At 37.9% G+C, this 26,383-nt stretch overlaps 1 protein-coding gene across 7 annotated transcripts in view; it reads left to right on the forward strand.

Annotated features, from left to right (window-relative positions):
• The window catches only part of EYA4 (EYA transcriptional coactivator and phosphatase 4), a 254,962-nt gene that overhangs the window by 29,967 nt on the left and 198,612 nt on the right, over positions 1 to 26,383 (forward strand). For all 7 annotated transcript variants that reach the window (XM_036024746.1, XM_036024740.1, XM_036024744.1 and 4 more), the window contains exon 2: positions 62 to 160. In XM_036024746.1, the coding sequence (XP_035880639.1) occupies positions 128 to 160 (33 nt within the window). In that variant the 5' untranslated portion in view covers positions 62 to 127. The remainder of the gene's footprint in view (positions 1 to 61; positions 161 to 26,383) is intronic.

Here is a 26,383-nt window from a genome sequence, read left to right on the forward strand (position 1 = left end):
TTTACAAATAAAGGGAAAAGATAATGTTTTCCTTTTCTTTTGTTTGCATCCTTTGTTTTAGATAGTCCATTCTGAATTGAAGAAAGCTGCTTCTACTTGGGAGTGGCAGGAGAAGTGAGAAAACCACATGGAAGACTCCCAGGATTTAAATGAACAATCAGTAAGTCTTCATTCAGTCTCAGTTTGCTGAAAAAAGTTATGGTACAGCCACTCAGAATTATACTAAAATGAATATACTTTAAAAAGCAAGTTTTTAAAACCATTTTTAGTTGATTTGGAAATTTTCTTTTAAGGTGATAAAACAAACCTTTGGAAATTGATGGTGTTTGTCTTGTGATTGTGGTCTTCCTTGATTGTGTATCTGTAAAACCACTGGTAGAAAGAGCAGGGGATTGAAATCATGCTAAGTGTTTTATACAGTACAAACTATTCACACACCTCCTTTGTTAGTTTTATTCCAAATGTACTTGGATAGTGCATCTATTGTGGAATGTCAGAAGCATAAAAAGAGAAAATATTTTACTAGCATGCCTATTGTTCATTTCAAAGGTGGCAAACACAGTCCTCAAGGGCTCTCCTTATTTTGCTAAGCTCTTTGCAGAGTGCAGAATGCACAGGATTGGTCACAGTCACTCTAAGAATGTGGTTTCTCAAAGGGAAAGGATTTGCATGGCCTTTCCTTCTAACTCATCAGTAGTGTCTCCAGGAGACTAGTTCTTCACTGTGCAGAACTGGAGTCAGTGGGAGGTCTTCCTTCAGACTCCCACAGCACTGCCCACTTTGGCCCAAGCTACTCTGTTCACAGACAACTAGCGGTGTCACAAGTAAGGAGACATGTGTACCTACCAAGTGTGTGTTATGCTGATGATATTTTTTATTGGCTTGTGTGATCATGATCTGATCTTACAGTCTAATGTTTCTAGCAGGCAATAGAGGGCAGTGTGACTGTGTATAGTAGTGTGGTTCTAGAAAAGATTCCTTGGATGAGTTCAGTTTTAAAAAACAGGTACATGTGTCCTGATGTATACACATCATTCCGAGTTAATTTAATTTTTCTATAATCTCATTTAAAAGAAATAAGGGTCTTTAAATATACACTTGACCATTGTTTAACTTCATTATATATTATATAATTTTTTGTTCTCTCATAGAATCAAAATGTAAGAAAAGATAAAACTGTAAAAAATCTGTCAAATGGTAGAGATGTTATTCTTCAAAAATTGCCTGGGCCTTTTGGAAAAGAAGACAAGTGGCATTTGGGAGGCTAGGGTTCCAAAGTAGTTTATTTTTTTAATGTTGGTTATTGAACTTAAATATTCATAGTATAGACTCTGGAAAAATGGATGATAGCATGATGATACGCCACCAGTGCTCTTGCATGGTTATGAATCCCAGTGGTGTCAGAGGTCTGTAGGTGTGGCCATGAATGTACCTGAGTGAATGATGCTCTCTTGTTAATGCCGATGCTTCATGAGAGGGCTACTGTTGATTTGTGCTTTGTTCTAACACAAAATGTTTGTGTGCATGCATGTGTGCCCATGAGTGTGTGTTGTTAGACTGCCCCAGGGGTTTCCCAGGACATGGAACTTTCAGAGCTAAAGCAGGCAGAGTCTAGGATGGTTGGTCCAGTGGATCTCTCTAGGACGTGTATGTGCTCAAGAATGAATCATTTTTAATACAGTGGAGGTTAAAATTAATATGTTTTCATGTTCAATATTAGAGTGAGGTTATTACTCAAGGTACTTTATACCACCTTTTGCAAAATGAAACTCAACACTTATAGATCGAATATAATTCCCTCTCAGTGATATTTTAGAGTTGTAGAGCTCAGTATTTAAATTTTTAAAAAGTATTTGGTATTTCTAATGGACAGCCTGGTTTAGAACCAGAAATCTAGGGTGACCCTCTGGCCTTTCAGCTTGAACTAGGCTGCTGAATTTGTGGTGAGAATGGAAGAGATTAGAGAAGAAAAGGATGCTCTTCCCTGTCTCCTTCTCTTTCCCTTTTCTCACATTGAACTCTTCACCTGAGGGGGGCTATTGTCTGGTCAGACAGACTGGAAGCTGCTGGTCTGTGGAGTGGTTGGTCAGGACACCAAGAATGGGTGCTCCTGGTTTAGGCCACAGGAAGCTTGAAGTTTGTGTCAAGTGTTACTGGATTAAGGGCTCTAATTTTGTCAATACAAACATTGAAGATCCTTCCTCCTTCTTCAACATCCATAGACATAGAAGACCATATAGGCCAAACTCTTGATCTTGCTCATGTGCAAAGGGATGCTTAGGACTGTCAAATGAGCTGCCCACATTGGCATGGCTGGTAAGCATCAGAGTTGGGACTTCACACAGGTCTTCTGACTCCAAGTCCAAAGCTCTCTTCATGACATCAACCATGACCCATCACTTTTGAGTTTTCTTATTTTGACATTCATCACCACAGATATGTCAAAAAAAAAAGTCAGAATTACTATCCCCCCTTACATTAAAATGATTTCCATTTGAAGGAAATCTTTAAATAACTTTAAATTTTGCAGAGCATATTTCCTGTCTCCAAACTTTAAAAAAAAAGATACGTAGCATTTATTAAGATGAAGAACAATTAGGGTGGGATTAAAAGAAAGTGCATAACGAGATGAAAAGGAATTCACTTACATTATAGCTGTGTTACTTAGAGAATTCTTTCTCTAGGCACAGGCCCAACAACTGGTGCCATTCATTGCACATGCACAATCCATCCAGCATTCACGGTGCCTTCTCTCCCATCCTTATTATGTCCTCGCAATGTCATAGTTATATTCACCATTTTGCAGAAGAAGAGACTGTGGCTTAGAGATGGACCAGGTCAAACAGCAGTTAAGTAGTGGAGATTAGAACGGATCCCACTTTTATCTGGTCCAAAAATCTGTAATGGATCTTGCATTACACAACATAATGTAGTGGTAAGGAACTGAACTCCTAAAATCAGACATCCCAGACACTTAAACACTTGGTAGTCTTTGGGAACTCACTTAAACTCTTGTCATCTGTATTGTGGGGAGGATAATAAAAAGAACTTACATGAAAAACTTAGCACCTGCTTTGCTTAGATCGATAACTTTGTAAATGTTAGCTGCTCTTACAATCACCTGACAAATTCAGCTGGTCTTTAATAAGTATGCATTTATTCTTACAACAACGACCTTCAGGTGACATCCCTGCCTGGAGGTACGTAGGTCTGCAAGCTCAGTAGATGAAAAATGAACTCGCCAGCTCTCCTCTCTTCCGGTTTTCTCCCTTTCTCCCCTGCTGCCTTACTTCCCATCTCAGGGCACAGCATCATCAGCTACTGAGTGGGTTAAGTCAGAGAAGATGCAGTCATCCTTTTCTCCTTCATGCCGCTCTCAAAGTCCTAACCATTCTTGACTTTTAATATCTCTCAGAGCTGTTGTCTTCACTTCAGCTCCTTATTTTTGATCTTTATATTATCTCTTGAATATCCTTTTCTGCTTTAAGTTACTTGTAGAGTCATCTTTTTAAAATACATACCTGATCACTTCAGTGTTCTATTTAATATCCTTCCCAGACCCTTTCTTGCCCTGAAGAGGAGGTCCCAAGTGTGCTGTGAAGCACACAGACTTAATTGCTTACCTGTGACTCACCAGTCTAATTTCTGGCTTCTTTTGGTTCCCTTAATCTTACAGGTTCTCTGAGGCCTTTATGCCTTTGCTAATTCTATAGCCTCTCCCCAGATGGCCTCTTTCCCACCAGGATAAGTTGTAAATCTTGAAGATTTAATATAGGCTTCATTCCCTTTGAACAGGCCTGTCAGACTGCCTCCTTCCCCACACTGTTAGCCATGCTGGGCTGGGGCCTCTGCAGTGTGCTTCATACCTTTGGGCGTTTACCTCTACCCCAGGACTTACCCCATGGAACTGTAATCTTAACTGTGTATTTGCCTCTATGCTGAATTATAAGCTACTTGAGAGTAATAGTGGGTCTTGTTTGTTTTGTATCCTCCTTAGCACAATTCTTGTAGACATTCAATAAACGTTTCCTTCAAAAGCTTTCACATGCTGTCAGTGAGGTATGTTAATAAATAGTCTGACAAATTTTAGAAAGCCAAAATGTTATTGTCAGAATGGATTACTGAGTTATGAATTCATGTTTTACTTACATTTTTTAAAAATTACATAAAATGTGTAATATCAGTTTAACAGCATGTGATCAAAACAAAGTTTGGCCCTTAAACATTGTTTTTTGCAGTATATTTGTATCTGTTTTACAGTTTGGATTAGAGGATCTGGGGAATTTTAAGAGGTAAGCAATTAAAGTAAGATTTAACTTTTACGTTTGCCTGAAATTCTGTATTAGGACTTAATTATGTGTTAAGAAGCAGTTTAAAGTATATCCAATAATAGCTTATACAGTTTTTAACTAAATGTTGCTCTCATTAACAGAAATAAATATGAATCTAGATTATACGTAGCAGTATAAAAATTTTTTTATTTTTTATTTCTATAAAATAATCCAAAGTTCCTTTGATACTATAAAATGTTATATTCCCTGTGTTCAAATAAAGACTGAGTAAGATTTGTTATTTTTAAGGATTCATACACATCAAGGTATTTTAAAGTCCTAATTTGGTGATGTTGAATATTTCCACAGAGTTTTTTTTTCAGGTCTGATTCATTCCTATATACATGAGAGAGGGAGTTTGGCCTAAATTTATCATCAAGCTAGAAGGCTTGAAAAAAAATCTTTTGTTAATTTTAAGTAGTATAAGTTATCCAATAAAATTGGTGGTGACTAAGTAAAATGAGCTAAAATGAATAAATTGCAGTTTACAGTAGGATTTCTTTGTTAGGTCTAAATTAATTCACATCTATTGGATTCATGTTATATGATATGTTTCAACAACACATTTAGAAATTCATATCCATTTGTTGATATTAATTATATTTATTTTGTTATATAAGCCCTAGTAACATTAACATTTATTAAAATTCTAGTTAGTTTAGTAAATTAATCTTTTTGCCCCTGTTTTTCTCCCTTAGAATGCCAAATGACTTTAGATGAATACTCTACACTATATATAATACTCTGTGTAGTATATGCAGAGAGTTTCTACAGTATCATCTCTGACTATACCCACTGGCCCATCTTTAAAACTGGTTAAACAGGTTCCTAGCTGTTCTATGGAATTGAATATACCATCCAACTTATGACCTAGATGTAGGGCTTCAAAATCATCATTTCTGTGAGTGTTTAAACACTATGCTAAGGAATAATTATTTTGATTAGTTTCAGTTTAAATTATTTTTTTCACTTTTGATAATGTGGCATTATTGAAATCCTGAAATATTATACTTCTATTGTTTTTTCGTTATGCACTCTAAATCAGTTTGAGCAGCATGCGTACTTTAATTCTTAAATGTATTTCATTCAAATCTAAACAAAATCAGATTTTTTTTTTTGAGGCTACAAATCTGCTTGGAAAAACTTGTCCTTTACACTGGTCAAAAGAGTTATGTTTACAACGTGTATTTTTTATACCATCGAAATGGACAACATACTTCAGAATTCAATGGAATTCTGCTTAGAGCTAAATTATTTTTAGAACTGTAATTCCCAATGACCTATTATAGTTTTCATTTGCAGCTATATAATGGAGTATCTACACTGTGAAATTACAAAGTAGATATATTAAATTTATGTTAATTTTATTAGTTATTGAGATATATTCTTTTAAATAAGTTTTAACTGAATTTTTATATCTTTCATGAGTTTTTAATGATTCATAAGAAGATTCCATGCATTATTATCTACGATTTTCTCAAATTACAGTTTAATTATTAAACCTTTTTTATAAATTTTGGAACATGTCTCTAGAGAGGGAGAAACCCATGTTGTGCAGATATGGATTGTGATTACATTCCATTTTCTTTTTTTTTTAAATATTTTATTTATTTATTTTTAGAGAGGGAAGGGAGGGAGAGAGAGAGAGAGAGAGATCAATGTGTGGTTGCTGGAGGTTATGGCCTGCAACCCAGGAATGTACCCTGGCTGGGAATCGAACCTGGGACACTTTGGTTCCCAGCCCGCGCTCCATCCACTGAGCTACGCCAGCCAGGGCTCATTTTCTAATATTGAGAATATAAATATTAGGCTTTTCTTCTGTCGATTGTAATCACTTGGTAGCAGCTGCCTGTGTTGAGAAGGAACCTAAGCCACCTTCTGGCTCATTGGAAAAGCAACGTTATCTATTTAGTGCAGTCTGCCTTGGACATGGGCAGGAGGGAGGATGGCACCAGAGCCTCGTGGGCTTTGTCAGCAGCTTCGAGCACTTCGTTAGAGTAGTGTAGTCACAAATAAAGCTGTGATATATGCAGTGGAAACAGCTGCTTATTATAGAAACATAACTTGTTTACTTCATGCTTTTATATATGTTTGTATTATAGTCTGTTTTTTATTTTATTTTTTTCAGTTACGGTTTACATTCGGTATCACTTTGTGTTAGTGTCAGGTGTGCAGCATAGTAGGTAGGTGATCAGATACTTTACAAAGTATTGCCCTTGATATTCTCAGTACCCACTTGTCACCATGCATAGTTATCACAATATTACTGACTATATTTCCTATGCTGTACTTTACATCCCTGTGACTGTTTTGTGACTGCCAATCTGTACTTCTCAAACCTTTCATAATTTTCACCCAGTCCCCAACACACCTTATAATCTTAAAAAATGAGGAAAACGAAAGTAATATAACTTTTCCTATGAGGTACACAGCAAATGAAAAATTTCACTGGTAAAAAACAGTAACATTCATTTTACTTCAGTACTTGTAGCTGCCAGTGCATTATTACATTACATGTAACACTTACAATAGCGTTCACTGATAGGCCACATACTAAGGGCTTACTGGATTCACCCGAGGTAATCGTAGAGCAGCCCTGTGTGGCAGGCTCTGTCACAACCCCAGCCCAAAGAAGAGCACGCTGAAGCTGCTCTCATTCAAGGTCATGGTAGCTGGAGAGCTACGCTGATGGAAGGTGAGCTCATGGAGACAAAATCTGGAGTCCACACTGCTATGCACAACATCTTACCTGCTTAGATCAACGTAAATGGTTTTCAGATCCTTCAATACATTTGGTGCTTTGAAAGTATCCATTAACACTCAACTTGATTTCAGCTTATTTAAACAAAGAGCAAAGGTTTTAAATATCATGATGAGTCTTGGTGAGAAATGTAAGATATTCTCCCACGGATACAAACCAACTGCACAGCCTTCATTGGTAAATATTTTGAACAGGCAGTCATAACACAGCAGAATGTATGAAAGTTGAGTGATAATTCAACGAATTCAATTAAATATTTAAAGATTCCTCACTCTCTATCAGGATCTCTGCTAAACTAAGGATTGAAAGATAAATGTAATACAATTCCTGCCCTCCCCGAAATTTTAGTTTAATGTAAGATTGCAAGATGTTATGTCAAGGTCTACAGTTATTTTAAAATGAGATTTGGACAGTGGCTACTAATTCAGTGAATATTTGTAGAGGACAGCTTTATTTGAAGCATGGTTTTAGGTGTTAGAAATATTTGATGGACAACATGAACACATCGTTATTTTCACTGAGCTTGTATTATAGTGGGGGAAGACAAACAAATAAATACAGTATGCTAGAGAGTAATAAATGCAAGGGGAAAATCAAATAAAACAGGCAGGAGCATAAGAAAATCTGGGAACAAGTTTCCCCAGAAAGCTTCCCCAGAGTGGGGAATGCCATGGCTTTTGGAGAGTAGTCGGGAGAAGCTTACTGAGAAGGTGACATTTGTGTAAAGATTTGAAGGAGATGGCAGAGTGAGTCATGTGAATATCGGGGTGGGGAGTGGATTTTGGTTTAGAAGGAACAGCAACTGCAAACACTGAGGTGGGAGCTTGTCTGGTATGTTTGAGGAGTGAAAAGGAGGCCAGTGTTGGCCGTGGTGATGGAGAAAACAGCACGGAGATAAGGAAGGAATCAGAATGTGGAGGTGGAGGAGTATGGATTGTGTAGGGTCTTTCAGGCACTGTAAGATCTTGAACTTTTCTCCAAGCGGTGTGTGAAGCAATTGGAGGAGCTTAGGGATGCCATGATGTGACTTGAGTTTTTGAAAGATCGCTCTGTCTGCAATGTGAAAAAAAGCCGGTATGATGACTCAGGTAGAAACCAGGCTGTTATACAAATCCAGATGTGCAAAGGACAAGACAGCGGGGCGGGGGGTGGGGGGGAGGATACGTTTTGAATGTGGATTATAAGAGAAACAGTGGAGTCAGAGATGACTTTAAGGTCTTCATCTGAGCAATGGGATGGCTTTCACCGATATGGGATGACTTAGAAGGAATAGATTGAGGGTGGAGATGAACAGTTTTAAACATGATGGCAGAGACATTCCTGTCTTTTCGCCAATTCTGTTTCAAACACCCTTTTTTGCTGCACCAAGGGCTGCACTTCCTAGCCCCCTTCACTTATGCAGGACCATAGAACCAGTGTAGGCACATGAAATGCAAGGGGGAGTGACGTGCATATCATTTCCAGACTGAGGTAGTGAGGGGCCTCCCCACTATTCGTTGGTCTCCCCGCTCCCCAGCATGAAGAGTGAAGAGGAAGCCCCAGGGTAAACTTGCAGTGTACCAAGGCTGAAGAGGCTGGGTTCCTGAAGCACTGTACGGAGGACAGATTCCCAGGAGAGTATTAAGCAGCTGAGTTAATAGAGTCACACTAAGTTTTACCTGATTGAGACATAGGTGTGGAAATGCTGGGCAATTAGATGCAACCATTTGGAACCAGGAGAGAAGACTGGGCTTTGAACATTAATTTGAGAGGCTGAATCTGGGTATTACCAGTATTTAAATAAATGTTATTGGTTGAGATCACTAAGAGAGAAAGTCTAGATAAAAATCAATTAAAGGCCTGGCCATAGTCGGTGAATTCCCCTTTGATGTGCTTTCTTCCAGATTTTCCCACAATCACATTATGTGTGGGTTACTGGTTACTGAGTTCACCTGTCTCAGGGGAGCAGGAGCCAGCATGCAGCTGATTAGGTATCAGGGCATCGTTAGCTTTGCCTTTTTGGTCAAAGTAACAAGAAGCCATACATATTTAGAAGAAAATAGTCACTGTGTGTTTATTATTGTCTCATGTGGTGTTTGTAGATATGATGTTTCTAGCATTCTAACTTAACAGAGAATTGACCTAGATCAGGGTTGCTCAGTTTCAGCATTATTGACATTTGGGGCTATAATTCTTTATAGTAGAGGGCTGAACTGGTCATTATATGGTGTTCAGAAGCATTTCTGGTATCTTCCCACTAGATGTCAGTAGCTCCTCCTTACCTCCTCTACTCTCATTACTGACCATCAAAAAATGTCTTCTGAGGGAGGTGAGAATCACTGAAGTATATTATGTCTGCTTTCAATGAGTGATTTGTTTATACATTTATTCTCTGCAAATTCCCTGAGGAGGTTTACCTGAACATTTACTATATTATGCTATGTTAAACTATTGAGGAAACTGGAGTGAGAAGACAAACTAATAGTAATACAGAATTTAAGCAAGAAAACAACATAATATTGTCAAGTTAATAGTATAGAATAGTACGCGCTATGCTATCAGTGAGGAAAGTCTGTTCAAGAAAGACCAATGAAAAAATTATAGATAAACTAGGTCATTTCTTAACTAGGTCTAGAAAGAGGGAATGAGATTGTATAAACATGACAGGACCTAACCTGGGCTGGTGAAGAGCAAGAATAAGACTAGGAACTGCCAGATATAAGGCAGCAAGGCCTGCCCAGGAACTTCGGATGGGTTAGAATTACTGAATCAGAAGGATTCAGTAATGCAGAGGATGAAAATGTAGAGTGGTGGACAATCTCACGGAGAAGTTCTGAGACCAGACTGCAAAGAGCTTTGAAGTGGACGGAGTTAGATGGATCAGGAGAGACTGAAAAGAGAGGGGAAGGGAAACAAAGGGAAGATCAGGGTAATAATGTTTCCAGAGTCAGTGGCCAAGACAACTTTCAGGAGGAATTGTCCATCACTGTCCGACATTTCCAGAAGACAAGAAGAATGGGGACTGAGAAAAAGGCCGCTTCATTTGTTGATTGGAAGGCCACTGGTGGCCCTTTGCTATACAGCTCCATTAGAGTTGTGGCAAGAAGAGACATCTCAGAGCTCAGCACAGAAAAAATGATGAGGAAGTAAGAGGTAGCTGTTGAGCTTTAAAGAAGAAAAACAACAGTAATTTAAGGGAGCAGCTTTTCCAAACAAGAGGAGGCTTGAGTGTGATTGATGACGAGAGAAGGTCCAGTGGAGAATAGAACCAAATTATCGCAGAAGGGGTATTGGGGCTCAGTGGAGGCTAGAATAAATAAAACAATGATGATGTCCCTTGATGGTGATGTCCCTTGATGGCATTCTTTTGTTGTTGTTGTTTTGTTTTGCCTTCGGTAAGGTAGGAGGGAAGCACATTTGTACCTGCAAGGTCAGGAAGTGGATTGAAGCATGGTAGGATTATGGATTTAAGTAGTTTAAAGAAGATTAACAATGGCCATTATTTTTAAAAATGGTAGGTGAACTCCTAGAACTCAATACATAAATTATGACGTGACAATTTGAGTCAAAATGAGTCATTTTAGCAAAGCAGGTCCCGCTTACTAGGACTTAAGACTGTGTTAGCATTGAAAGTTTATTTTTTTGCATTGGAACCATTAAGAAGAGACAAGAGAAAAATAAACACTTGTGGTTAATGAAAATGCCTCTCATCTTTGGAAGAAACTGCTTGCTCTGTTTTCTTTGGATAGCCATATATCCAACGAAAAGAAGAACCTATTTATTTAGATGTGATTTGGTCTAATTTAACAACAGAGGCAGACTGAAAAAGTACTTCTCTCAAAGTATGTGAAATTCCATCATTTCATATCTTCTTGGATTCAGGATTGATTTCTGTGTTCAGACCTTGTTTAGGATGCAAATGCTCTTGTAAGGGTTACTATGTTAAGAAATTCATGTTAAGTAACTCTCTTTGCAGGAGTCCTGATGGAAGGGTGGAAGGTTTGCAAAAAATAAAAAATTAAAAAAAGGCAAAGGAGAGGTGAAAAAGAAAGGCAAATACTGCCTGCTTCTTTGCTTAGCTTCCATAATTTTGCCCAAAGTGCTGTGGACAACACACGCGAACAGTGGATTAGAGCTGGACTGTGAGCGCCAGCTGCTCCCTGCTGACATGCAGTCCTCACTTGGTGCTTTACGTGTATGGACTCAGTGAATGCTCACAACACTTTGATGAGGTGGACACTATTATTATCCCTCAGTGTGTAGTGAGGGGTCACTCAGCTAGTGGGCAGGTGAGCAGGATTTTAATCCAGACCCTCTGGCCCCTGGGCTGACAATACTATGTACTAGGGGCCTCTGCTGGGAAAAAACCCTAATTTTTTATTCCTGACTCACTCCTTCAACCAAAAATTCAAGGTGTTTTGAATTTTTATACACATGAACAAAACAAATTTGATGTGTGTTCATGTTTTATATTATTTTCTTTAATCTGCAGATCTATCACATCAGAAATGGCGTGAAAAAAGGGGTAGACTGAGGACTATAAAATAGGTGGTATTTGTTTTTCAAACTATGGATAAAAAATGGGGGCTTAGATAAAAATTGGAGTCTATACTGGCTTTTCCACACCAGGATTTTTAGAAGAAGACAAAGGTACACTTACATTTCTTTATGTTAAATGTCGTGTCCAATTTATCTCCTTCTCACATTGCCATGCTTGATCCGAAGGCCTGGAGGACTTGTTTCATCGAGATTACATTATCAAGTTCTTTATTTTGCAGATGAAAAATAGAGGCGGAGAGGATTTAGGCACTTTATCAGGCTAAGACCAGTGTAACAGCAGGGTATTTTAAAATAAGACTTTTGATTCATTTTTAACTTCAACACTAAAATTTGAATACTTTTATATACATGTTTTTAACATATGGAAATTAAAAGCAGCCCCTGGGACACTGTATTAAATTATTGCTTTATTTGGAGATTGATGAAATAATTTTATTTTACCTTGTATGAAAGTTGTTGGTAGATCAGGGTCATTTAAGAAAGTTCAAGCAAAGGTGTGAAACACTTTATTTTACATGTTTGTTTTTCTCCCAGTTATTATTAATGCTCAATCTGCATTAACAGAAGAAAAATAATTTGGCTGCTAAGTTACTCGACTATAGGATTTCAAAGTACCTTATTAGGGAGGGATGTAATTTCATCCTCTGGGCCTTTTATATAACAGAGTGCATATTTGGGTTACTTTACTTTGACCCGGAATTAAACAATAGATTAAAGTTGTGTGCAGGAAGTTCAAGTTTTTATTCAACAAAAATTGAAAAGGATATTATGGTTGTTTCTCAAACTGCTCAGGCTGTCTTTATACTTTATGACTTTATAGTCTTCTTATTTTAGCGTTTAAAGTATTTTATACTCTTATCTGAATAGCTTCTGCCTCAAAGTTTTCTGTTTATTTCATAAGTTTTATAAAATGTAGGTATATGATAACTACTGTGTATAATCAGTACTTTTTAAATGAATAGCTTTGACAAACTGATACACATCAATGCTTTGGTATATCGCTCAACTACATATGACCATAGTTTAGTGTGGGGATTCTTTAATGAGAAAGAGTAGATGTTACAGGATGTAACAGTGCTTCACATATTAAGTATTAAGGGAAGTAAGCTTGAAAGCCTGTAAATTCAAAGTAAAAAGTCTTTACAACTTGGTTTTGAGAGCATTTTCATAAGATGAAGCAAAAAAACGTCAGGGCGCTGCCAACTCCAGCCGTCTAACAGTGCGCCTGTCCTTCTCCAGCCTCCGTGAAGGTAGCAGTCTCTGCTCCCTCCCTCAGGCCTGCAGCGCCCCTTTCCTTCAGTCCTCTGTGATTTGCATGGTAATATCCACACTGATTCATGTTTGGGGTGATTGTTTCCATCCTCACTGTGAGATTCTGGAATTCTTACTTTGTTTCCAGGAAGTGAAGTTTGCATTGGCTAGGGTCCCAGCTAGACTGATGCTTTTTTCTCATTTTGTTTGTTTGTTTAATATCTTAGATTTTGAAAGTCATTCAGAATTAAAGGACCTGCATATTATCCTAAGAAGATAATTTGTGATTGAAGCTCTTTGTGAAAAATCACAAGAGGTGTTTAAATGTTTAAGTGACTTGTTATGAATGGATGGATAAGAGGCTGTTCTGCCTGCTCTTCTGCTGAACATTTACAGGGCACTTACTGTAGTGGCATCTGCTTACTTTCTGGGTGATTCAGACAGATTCCACTGTGCATGAGTTACTCCACAGAAGTAGGTCAGGAATCACCAGTGATAATTTTAGGTTATTTATATTTCAGAATGTTGAATGAATGTGCTAATCTACCAGTGAGTAAATTTTACATTGAATGTTTTTGATTTAATAGTTTCAATATTTTAATGCTAGATTAATTTTCCCTCTTAGTTTGTTATTGTTTCTTGCATTGTAATTAGAATTGTATATACAGTATTTTAATTCTTGAGCCCTTAATGTCAAGCTTGAGACTTAAGGGAATTAATTGAAGGCCTTCAGGATATTGGTGCTTGTTACATGGATTGAATGTTGATGTTGAGGTCTTAAGCTCCAAGTTGCTTTGCTGTTCGATTCTATTAGACCGAATATACACAGGATTTGGTGGCGGGGGGGTGTACGCCCATTGCCTGCCTTTCTCTATGTTTGGGACATGCAACAAATTTAGCAATTGGTAGAAAAGGGAAATTTTTGTTTTACTATAATTTTTCAGACTTTATTAAATAATATCCTTTGACATCTGGATGTATATTCAAAAGCCCCCAGAAATTTATGTATGTCTATTTAACTAGCTTTGTTCTTTTCCTAAATATTCCTTTGTCAGAGTCTTTGCATGTTTAAGCTTGGAAATAGCAGAGACCAAGCAGTCCACCTTTTATCATTCCGCAGATGCAATTAAGAGTAAACCAAAGACCAGGGTGATTAAAGAGGCTGATCAGGGTCACAGGGCCAGTGGGCGGTGGAGTTGGGTGTCAAGCTTGTGTTTTCCAATCCCAGGCTGTGTTCTTTACAGTCTCAGCATGCTTGGTTTTGTTCATGTCCCAGAGCTCTTGGCTAGGACTTCAGTGGAAGTTTAGAGTCTGGGGAAACTGTCATTCTACGATTTTTTGCAGTCACACAGGGTATAAGCCTTTACCGAAAATTTCAGACTGATTGGAATTCACATGACGGTACCATATCCAGTTCCCAGCATTCCACGGCACACTGAAAACCCTGAGCCAGGATGTCTCATCCGTGACAGGATAATCTGAGGCATCTCACACTGAACCCAACCGCAGTGGCCTGTGGCACAGAGAATGCCAACTAACTTTAATTGTTTGTGATGAAAATGTCATTAGTAAAAATGAAATGATCTTCAGAAAGGACATAAGCATTGTAGAGAAAGTTACTGTTTCGTATCCTGTGTTGTCCACATCAAGAGCTGTTTTATTAGTCGTGTTTACCTTTCTGTTTCTGTTTCTTTGAGATTCAGAAGTCATTATGTGCTCAGTGGCAGCAGTGGGTTTCAAACGTAGTGTTCTATGCACTTCACAATTCCTCTCTTTCTCTCTTTCTTTTAGCTTGACTTTGACTATTTAACTGTTATTTTGGAGCAGATTTACTATATAAGTCCCCACCAGAAATGCTTTTTTTTTTAGAAACTATAGAGACTCTATGGAAATTACACATTCATAAACATGCATCTTTTTTAGGGTATGGAGGATAGGGAGTTGAGCACATATAAAATACTGTTCAGGGTTTCTAATTCCATTTTTAGCCAACAATTTTCAACACTTCCACTTGCCTAGTAGTCATTTACCTTTTTTCTCCTTTTTTAACAGAATCCTGACTTTGTTGAGGGCCACCAAACTGTCCTAGATGTTGAATTTGTCAAAGCCAGATTTATGGTATTCTCAGTCCTTTTTGAAAGTGATTGGTCTAGTGTTAGGCAAGTGACCCAAGGGACTTCTGGGAAAGATCTTATTTCATCTAAATACAGTGCCGCAGGACAGAGGCTTCCTTTCTTTCATCCCTTCATTTCTTACTGCTTAGGAGGCTGTTACAGGAGAATGTGATGTGGTAGCATTCTCTGACAATGAGGTGATAAGCCTAAGAATGAAAAACCAACATGCTAAGGATGGCCAAACAGAAGGACAGAGAGAAGGACTTGCGTTGCTGATGACATTATTGAGCTGCCAAGCCTGGCACATCCTCCTTCAGGACTTCTTGCTTGTGAGATAATTATGTTTTTAATTGAGATATCCTGTTATATTTGTTAAGATTTGTGTGGGTGTTTTCACTCCTTGGTGGAAAGGGGAAAAAAGTAGAAGTTATGTTCCTTGTCCTTAGAATCACAAAACTGACTTCTTCTTTTTTTTAAAAAAAGAAAGATTTTATTTATTTAATTTTAGAGAATGGGGAAGTGTGGGAGAAAGAGAAGGAGAGAAACACTGATCAGTTGCCTCTCATATGCACCCCCACCAGGGACCAAACCCGCAACCCAGGCATGTTCCATGACTGGGAATCAAACCAGTGACCTTTTGTTTTGTCGGATGACGCCCAACCAGCTGAGCCACACGGGTCAGGGCACAAAACTGACTTTTAAAATGAGATAAGAATCCTTCTGAAACCAGAGATCATCACATTTAACTTGTAAGTTTTCATTTTTATTGAGGTATGATTTATATGCAACAAACTGCATGCATGCCTATGTGCATGTTTGCGTGTGTGCATATTCCAATACAACTCCTTTATCAAATATATATACTTCACAGATGTTTTCTCACATTCTGTCTTGCTTTTTCATGGTCTTAGTAGCTTGTTCATTACAAAAAGCAAAGGAAATTAAAGGAAAACAAACCCACTGTAATTTTGATTGGCATTGCATTGATTCTGTAGATAAAGGGGAGAATTGACTTCTTAACGATGAACACTGAGTCTTCTGACCCACTTAGCCATACCTTCTTTAATGGCACTCAGAAATGTTTTATAGTTTTCAGTATATAAATCTTGCACAGCTTGTCAGACTCATATCTTAGTATTTCATATTTCTGATGCTATTGCACAAGTTTTTTATTTCAGTTGTTCATTCCTGGTATTGAACATGTGGAAATAAGTTGATATTAGTATATTGACCTTTTATTATACAACCTTGCCAAATAAGTATTAGTTCTATTATATTTGACTTTCTATATAGACAATCATATTGTCTGTATATAAAAACAGTTGTAGTGTTTCATTCCTTACTCTAAATGCCTTTTATTTCTCTTTATTGCTGTATCTCAGTGGCTAGAAATTCCAGGTCAGTGTTGAACAGCAGTTGAGAGACCATCCTTTAGACTTCTTCACCATGAGTTTGAGGGTGGAATCTATAAATGAAACTCCTTAGAAGGCTTCTGATTGATTTTGGGGAAAAATACATTTTGCATTCTTCTTTATATCTTTACAATTTAAAATATAAAAAATAAAATTTAAAAACTTAATAATTAAATTATCTGACAGAGGAACAGTCTGTTCTCCAATTTCAAACATTGAAGAAACTTATAGTTCAGGAAGAGGTGCTGTATTTAATCCTGTGTTTTTGATAGCATGTTTCTTAAAACCTAATTTGAGAAACACGGTAGATAATAAAATATGGGTCATGTAAAATACATAAAAAATACAAATTAATGTAAAAAAAGTTGTAGAACACTATACTCAGTTATATTGTAGGCTGTATTATTAATTTATCTCAGGCCTCTACAACCAGATTGTAAGTTTCTTCAAGGTGTGCTGTATCTTATTCTTTATTTTATCTACAATAGCCTGTAGGAAAGCCTTACGTAAATTTTGTGGAATGACTTTCATAGAAATTTACTCAACTTACACATGTAGAGATCAAGAGAAATAAGTAAGAGCATTGTTATATTTATTGTACTTGGGTGATTAGAAAGCTGGTGTGTGAGTTTGGGGCCAGATTGGTAAAAAAATAGGATGCCTATGAACTAGAAGTAGATTACATGTCTATTATGATTGAGAAATGATACAGAACAATGTTTTTCATATTGGGATACGTATATCCAGAGGTCCATAGATATATTTCTTTTCACTCTTTTTTTTAAAAGATTTTATGTATTTATTTATTTTTAGAGAGGGAAGGGAGGGAGATAGAGAGAGAGAGAAACATCAATGTGCGGTTGTTGGGGGTCATGGCCTGCAACCCAGGCATGTACCCTGACTGGGAATCAAACCTGCGACACTTTGGTTCACAGCCTGCGCTCAATCCGCTGAGCTATGCCAGCCAGGACTAAGGTCCATAGATATATTTCTTGAGGGAGCTGATTCTAAGCTGTTTATAAATGCTTCTGAAATGTGTGTTTCAGAATGAAATGTATGAAATGTATGGCAACGAAACTACTACACATATTTTTGTGTTATGTGAATAACCATGAACTTATATAACAAGTACTTCTATGAAATTTTAGTATTGTAGTTTACATTTTTAACTATATTTTATTATCTCAAACTGATCACATAGTGTCAACGTTTATTTGGTTAACCTAATTTCTGAATATTTCCCAAATTAGACTCTGCAGATCATATTCTTAAAGGCCTTAAAATCCGAGAGACACAGATCTAGGACAGTGAGCTAGGACAGGCTGGACGAGGCAGTACTGTGGTGCCCCAGATGTTCTCCTAGTCTCCATGTCTTCTGTGCCCAGCCTTCTGAGATCAGCGGGTAGGACCTCTTGTTTTCTTGAGTGGCCAGTCCATCCTGCCTCTGCTTCTTTGCTCTCCCCTGGACCTTTCCCATGGCTCCTAGACCAGGAGAGTGCTGTCTTCTCTTGACACTGCTTTGCCTCACACTGCCCACATCCCTCTTGAGTTACTGCTGCCGTGTTTTGTGACCACAGGGCAGTTACTGTCGCAGACCCGAACTTCTGGGCCAGGTTGCAGAGTGTGTACAGTGAAATGTAAGAAATAACTTGAAACTCACTGTCATAAACCACAGTTTATGGAAACTCATTAGTCATTCATTGCCCACTGATCATCCAAACCAGAGGTCTCCTCACTCTTGCACTAGACTCCCATGGTCTCTCTGTCTTTTATTCCTTTTGCATCTCCCCATCTTCTCCGGGCATTCTGATTTTCTCTTTTGTCCTCAACATCCTCAGCTTCTCTCACTTTATTGAGCAGAAATTTAGTTCTGTCTTTTTCATGGAGTAACTATCTAGTCTATTAAACATCCACTGAAAAATACCAAAGTTTTATTTTTTTTAAGATTTTATTTATTTTTTAGAGAGAGAGAGTGGGAGGGAGGGGGAAAGAGAGGGAGAGAAACATCAAATGGTTGCCTCTCACCTGCTCACAAATAGGGACCTGGCATGTAACCCAAGCATGTGCCCTGACTGGGAATCGAATTCGCAACCTTTTGGTTCTCAGGCCAGTACTCCATACACTGAGCCATACCAGCCACGGCCAAGGTTTTAATTTTTAAAAAAATATGTATGCCCTGGAAGGGGGTCATGACATTTCCTATGAGGCCATGTCACCTATAGCACTAATCTTTCTTTCTATTACAACTGACACATAAATATGTATATTGACTTAACAGAGTATACATTTAATATATGTATGTTCATGCATTTCATGAACTTTATTTTTCATTTTTATATGTAAAAATACATGGGAAATAAATGAATTTTTGTTATCAAGAATGTCTCAGAAATCCTTGATGATGGAATACTATAGTTATAATTTATGAAAGAAGAAGAAAAGGCAACACAGCATTTTGCAAGGGGCCCTATAGTTAGGACCGGAAAAAATGGTTTCCAGCCCCATCTCAGTCACTCGGTTATTCTGACACTTTGGCTGTAGCGACTTGCCTCCTCTGAGCCTTGTCCACATCTGTAACTTTCATCTCTGCCTGCCCTCGTGGGGTCAGACTGAGACTGTGCTTTCTAATCCACAGGCTTCTTCAAAAATGTAACTGTTAGAACATTGTGATGATGATCATCTTCTTCCTCTGAACTAAAAGGTTCTTTTTTGTGGTATATATTCATAGGTACGCTATTCACAGGCTTGTCCTTGTAAATTATTTATATGTACTTGAATGGATGATGTAGGGTCTACACTATACTTTAGTCCACTGAATGAAGAACAATAAATAGCATATTCTTGGTCTTTTGCCTTTATGTTGTCATTCAATGTTTTAAAAACTGCCTATTATTGAAAAGTATAGATCAGTCCTGCCATTTCTAAAGGACTAATCCACATTGCATTGTTTAGACATTTTAAAACTTTCTCCCTTATTTGAATATCCAGAGTAAATTTCTTGTGCTGTAGTATAATAAGGCAGGCTATGAACCAATATCGGTAAACATTTATCCCCCACCCCACAAGATAGTATGTATAATTCTAAATATATTTCATGGTTTTAAAAGCTAATATTTTTCTTATTTATTTTAAGACTTTATTTTTTAGAGCAGTGATTTAGGCTCACAACAAAATTGAGGGGAAGGTATAGAGGTTTTCTCTACCCGCTACCTCAGCACACGCATAACCTCCTACATTATCGACTTCCCTCACGAAAGTGGTACATTTCCTACACTTGTCAAATCCATGATGACACATCAGAATTACCCAAAGTCCATAGTTTTGAGTCATTATATTTCACCCTTGCTGTTGGACACAATATACATTTGGACAAATGTATAAATGGTAGGCATCCATTATTATAATATCATACACAGTATTTTCACTGCCCTGGAAATTCTCTGTGCTCCACATATTTGTCCATTTCCTCCTCCCATCCACACTGCCTGACAACCACTAATCTTTTTACTGTTGCTATAGTTTTGCATTTTCCAGAATATTGTGTATTTGGAATCATAAAGTATGTAGCCTTTCCAATTGGCTTCTTTCACTAAGTAATAGCAATGAAGATTCCTCTGTATCTTCTCATGGCTTGGTAACTCATTTCTTTTTGGCACTGAGTAGTATTCCATTGTCTGGAGGTATCACAATGTATTAATCCATTCACCTACTGATGGACATTGTAGTTGCTTCCGTGATTTGGCAATTATGAATAAAGCTGCTGTAAACATCCATGTGCAGGTTTTTGTATGGACATATGAGATCTGTCTGGAAAAAGTCCAGCCATTTTTAATATAATGAAAATGGTTTGCATGACACTGAAGTAACCTGGCAGCCAAGGAGAGTGGACCGGGATGCGCATGTGTGAACAATGATAACTTCACTGTACTAGTCAATGGGGTAGACGCTGTTGAGTGAGCATGTGTACTGTGTGGCCATTACATTCAAGATGACTAAGTGGATGGAGCAATGAATCTGCATCAAATTTTGCATTTAGCTTAAACATTCCTCCATGGAAACTGTGAATCAGAAGGCTGCAGCTATGGGAAACTGGTGATTGGCAACTTCATCATGACAACGTGCCCACCCATGCATCACATCTTGTGACACATCAAATCACCCAGGTGACCCAACCCCTTACAGACCATATTTGGCTCCCTATGACCTCTGACTTTTCCCAAAAGTAAAATCATCTTGGAAAGGAAAGAGATATGGAACCATAAATGAGATTCAGGAAAATGCAGTGGGGCAGCTGATAGTGATTAGAATTATGTGAGGTCCAAGGCCTGAGGTGTCATTGTCCTATGTACAATGTTTCCTATACCTTGTATATTCAATAAATATCTCTATTTTTCATATTACATGGCTGGATACCTTCTGGACAGGCCTTGTATTTTTCAACTTCTTTGGGTAAATATGAAGGGGCATTATTGCAGGAATGTATGGTAAGAGTATGTTTAGTTTTGTTAGAAACTGCCAAACTATTTCTATCGAGGCTGTACCATCTTGCATTCTCACCAACAATGAATGAAAAAGTTCCTGTTGCTCCACATCCTTGTCACCATTTGGTGTTGTCAGTGTCTCTGATTTTGGCCATTCATATGGGTGTGTAAGGATACCTCATTGTTGTTTGAGCTTCAGTTTTCCTGATGATGTATGCTTACTTGACATCTGTTTATCTTCTTTGGTGAGGTGTCTGTTAAAGTCTTTGTTTGGCTCATTTTTTAACCTGATTGTTTGTTTTTCTTATTGTTAAGTCAGAGTTCATATTTTGAGTTGTGAAAAACTGTTCAGGGAAATCTTGTTTGTGACAGTTTTTTTCCTAAGTAATGCAAAATTAATATTTCAAATGACATAACATCTGAGTGTCAAAAGGACTCTTTAAATGATCGACTGTGTAAATATGTTCTTCATCTAATAATGTATGAAGGTGCTCCCTTACAGTGGTGATAAGCAGAATCATTGATTCAAGCTAGGACGCTGAACTCACCTAGAGAAAGCACTATAAGCTGTACTCAAAGAATTTCATCCAGCTTCACCAGGGTAGCTCCCTTTCTTATGCAATATTGTAGGGCCTTGCATCCATATTGGGGTCAATCATGCTAGAGAGAAACAGAGTAGGAAGGTGTCTCAAAAAATAAAGTAAATAATGACAGCTGTTACTTATCAAGCACATAGTTATAAGTCACAGTAATTTATGTATGGTATATAGTTTTTCCTACATATTAAATGTATTTATACACATGCAATTTTTATCATTGCTAAAATTACCGTCACAATTTGGGTATTTATATTTTCTTTTTTGTTGTTGAAACTGTTGCAAATACCCTTCATTTCCCACTCTGTGCCCCCTCCACCCAGTCCCCGCTACATTTCCTTTTTAAAGGTGACACAGTGCAGTCTTAGTGAGATTAAGATTTTGCCCAAAACCACATATCCAGTGACAAATATGGGATCCAAATCCAGGCCTGTATAACACAGGCATCCTTGTTTACTCTGCTATATTGTATTTATTATTTGTTGATGAATTTATTAAATAAAGATCAATTGAGTACTTATTATATCCCAGACACTGGTGCTGAAAATGCTGCAGTGGAAGAAAGACATCAAGTTCTTGCTTTCAAATATTTTATATTCTAGTAAAAGAAATAAAGAAGCAAAACACACACATTTGTCCTGTGTGGTCAGTGCTATAGAAAAGAGCAAAGGTGTGTAATAGGATAGAAAGTGATGGGAGAAGTGTGTAGGGGGAAGGATGGACCATGGGACTGTATGCAGGAACGGACCCGAGGATGAGGGAACAGAACACGCAGTGCTCTAAAGGTAGGAAGTTGGTCGGCATGATTATGGAACATAAATGAGGCCATGTACCTGAAGCACACTGAGTGTAGGGGAGAAGGTAGGATACGAGATCAGACAGGTGGTATGGGGTCAAAACCTGTAAGCCTTGGTCAAGACTGGCCTTTGCTCTGAGGGGGATGGAAAGTCATTGTAAAGACTTGATGTGTGTTTCTGACATGCCATGACTTATATTTTAAATGGACATCAGACCATAGTATAATAGGAAAGGATATGGGGAACCAGGTAAAAAGCTATTGAAAGTAGTTCAGGCTTGGGTTTGGATAGTAACCATAGAAATGATGAGATTTGAAATCTATTTCCAAGGTAGAGCCAACAAGATAAGCTAGTGGATTAAAAGTGGGGTGGGATGAAAAAACAAGATTGATAATGACCCTAAGTACTGCAATGAGAAAATCTTCATTTACATCCCTTTCCCTTTTTTCCCATGTTATTTCCCTCTCCCCTCCCCTGTGGTTACTATCAGTTTGTTGTCAATTTCAATGTCTCTGGCTATATTTTGCTTGCCAGTTTGCTTTGTTAATTAGGTTCCACTTACAAGTGAGATCATATGGTATCTGTCTTTCACTGCCTGACTCACTTCACTTACCCTAATACTCTGCAGATCCATCCATGTTGTCTCAAAGGGTAGGAGCTCCTTCTTTCTTTCTGCTGTGTAGTATTCCATTGTGTAAATGTACCATAGTTCGTTGATCCACTCATTTACCTATGGATGTAGCCAAGGCGGGTGGAATTGAGGGTGGGAGGTGGGCGTGGGTAGGGTAAGGGAAAGTGGTGGTGGGAAAATGAAGACAACTGTATTAGAACATCAATTTTAAAAAGTTAAAAAATTGAGGATAAACAGACAAAAAAAAGATCTTCAGGACAGAGGATTGGGAAGGAAATCAAGAATTCAGTGTTTGTGCAATGTCAGCTAGATTTTTTCCTCCCCTAAATGGCTTATTATTCCCAGCATGTTTATTGTCCTTTTTTCTTTTTCATTTGTCTTCTATTTTTCACCTATCATTTATCATACATGTATTTATGCTCATTAAGGAATATGTAATTGTGTTGTTAAAAGCTTTAATTTTACCATTTTTTATTACTTGACCTATCAAATTTTTGGAGGGGTGGAGTCACTGAATCTATTAATTACCAAGACAGGTGTTAAAATCTCTCATTGCAATGGTACATTTATCATTTTATCTTACAAGGCTATTTTGGCTTTATGCACATTAAAGTTATGTTACTGGCTTCATGCACATTTAGAAATATTCATTCTTCTGGTGAATTAACTTTTATTCTAATGTGTTAATATCTTTATCAAATGCCCTCTTCTCTGAGGTCTCTGTGGTGACAGCCATTGTTCTTCTGATTAGTTTTTGTGTTCTTGTTTTTGAGCTCATGTCGTTTTGAACTTTTGCTGTGGGAATCTTTTGGGGTCTGAATTTAAAATATGTTCTTCCACAGAGAACTTGTATTTGCTCCTGACGGATGCCTGGAAGCCCTGTCATCTGTGGTTCCTTTAAAAGAGAACTAAAGTTTGGTTTAGGTTTTTTGGCAACCCATGTAACATTAATGTTGAATACCAAATTGAGTGATTGTGGGCTTGTGGTTAGGAATTTTCAGGAAAGTGTTCTCTTATTTTCCCATTCAAGCCAAGGTCAGGACCGGTGTGTGGGCCCATCATTGTCCTCTGCAAGGTGGGGTTTTTCTTTTTCATCACCGATCCCACCCTGACACGAACGTCCCAGATCTATTACCCATTCACCTACAGGAGTTTGGACTCCTGGCTTTGCCTCATTAGAACCCAACTTTGAGTCCCTGGGGATTGACACCAGGCAAAACACAGCCTGTACTCAGTCACCCTGGAGAATTTCCCAGTCTTTTCCTTTTTTTCCTCCAAGGAATTTCTTCACTTTCCTGCCATCTCAGATGTGCTTTAAAAGATATTTAATTTTTACGCAGCTTGTTACTTCTGCCTGACCAGGTAGGATTTCTCTGAACATCTAGTCCATGGCAGTTCCTGGTGACAGGCACAGTTGTAAACACACAAAGGTTTGAGTTCCAGCCTAGCACTGTGGTTTTGTTCACCGGCTTTGTGGGTAAAGAACTTTAAGCTGTGTGAAGATCCTCAACAGCCTCTCGCTGAGTGGATTTAAGCATCCACTAACAATTTTTTACTGAATTAACTAGAACACCAAGAGCTACAAAATTGTGATTTTCAAGATCTATCATTCCTTCCACTCATACAAATAATAGAAATGGTATATTATTTGCCATTTTTTCACAAAGAAGAGTTTTCTCTTCTGACCTATTTACGTTTTTTCTCTTATTGTCTGATGGATTATTTTAATTAAATATGTTCTAATCCTTTTACCATCAGTACTTTTGATATGGAAACTGTCCTGAATTTAAGTGGGAGGCTTGTCAAAACAACTCCTATATTCTTTTGACTTACCCACTGAAAGCTTTGAGTCCATCTTTGCTTTGTGGAGTGAGAAGACATTGTAGGCTTGCTCCGTACTGCCCTTCACTGGATTTGGAGTTAGCCAGTTTTCCCAAGGAGCCCTGCTTCCTTCGGTGGGAAACAGCCCTGACACACAAGACCGGAGCTCTAGGTGTGCACACTGCTGTTGGGGTGTCCCTGCATTGAGGCCCTTTCAGTGGAGACAGCTGGAAAAATCTAATTTTAAAGTTGTAAGTTTACACTGATATTCTCAATTTGTAAAGTTTAATTGCTCTACAAAATGAAAACAATAATATAACGGCTGCCCTTGGGCAACCTACTGTACTGCGTCTTTCTTAGTTTCCACTTTCCAGATCCACAAAATCAGAATAATAAAAGCACCTACCTTAGGAGGAGGTTGTAAAAAGTAAAGGTGCTGGTATCTATAAGTTGGTTAGAAGTGTCCCTGGCTTAGAGTATGCAACTTTATAATCATTTGATAAAAAAAAATTGGGTTATAACTTAGATAACTACCGCTGTTTGACCATTTTGACCTACAAAAATGATAATTTCATGTGACTCAACGCAATAAACGTATGAACCCCGTCCTTCATTGAGTGCCTGTCAGGGGCTGCGTACCATGCTGTGCAGTAGACTCTTTGAGACAAGATACAGAATTCCATGGCTAGAAGGAGCTGAGAGAGAAATGATATATCTATCAGTAAGGTTTCCCAATGGTGCTTTTTATGTAGTGGGAGAGCATGGCGGGACTCTTCTTAGTCTATCCTGAGTTGGGGATGAGGGGATGGAAACAGATCCTGGAAGTCTAGAGAATAAGAAGGGTGGGGTTACAGGTTGGAGAGCCCAGACTTAAGGGGGGAACTCCTTAAGTGGGTCCTCCCCAGGGTGTGAATTAGAGAAACAGACCCCATGTGTGTGGTGCTGTGCATGACTTTGCATACAAAGATCTAATGATCATAAGCCTCTTTCTGTAATATGACAAAATTAACATGTATTAGAACCTTAATTATTCCTTTATTGACTCTTTTAAAATTATTTTCTTTCCATCTTTCATGCATCACAAACTAAATCCTGTAGTTATATTTTTGCCATTGAAACAGTGCTGTTAAGTACTTAATATCAAGCTTACACATGCTTATTTTTCTTAATTGAGCTGCAAATAGCTCACTTATGTGATGTATGTTAATAGTTTATTCTCTGATTCTCTCATGATCTTTTGTGAAATGTTAGTGAATGAGAATAACATGGCATTAACACAAGTGTGTGGCTGAAGACAGTTTATCTTTCTTTAAAAACTAGTACCTGTTATTGACCAATGTTTAATCTCAATATTAATCACAAATATTTGCGCAAAGTGTATTGTAACTTGGTTCCTTTTAAAAGTGATGTCTTCTTATACTGGCTTTTATCCTTCTGAGACGAGCTTGAGTTGCTGGAAGTGTCAGAACGGAGACGCATGGAGAGTGAGCACCTTCCCACAGAGCAGCCTTTCAAACTGCTCATAATCACAGTCACCACAGATCGTTACCACATTGCTGTGCTTGCCTTCTGTTTTGTATGTCCACTTAATTTTGTAGTGCTTACAAAATTAAAAGCAAAGTTTTTTATAAAATTCTAAGAAACTTCAT

This window comes from Phyllostomus discolor, chromosome 4, assembly GCF_004126475.2.
Source record: "Phyllostomus discolor isolate MPI-MPIP mPhyDis1 chromosome 4, mPhyDis1.pri.v3, whole genome shotgun sequence".
Lineage (NCBI taxonomy): Eukaryota > Metazoa > Chordata > Mammalia > Chiroptera > Phyllostomidae > Phyllostomus > Phyllostomus discolor.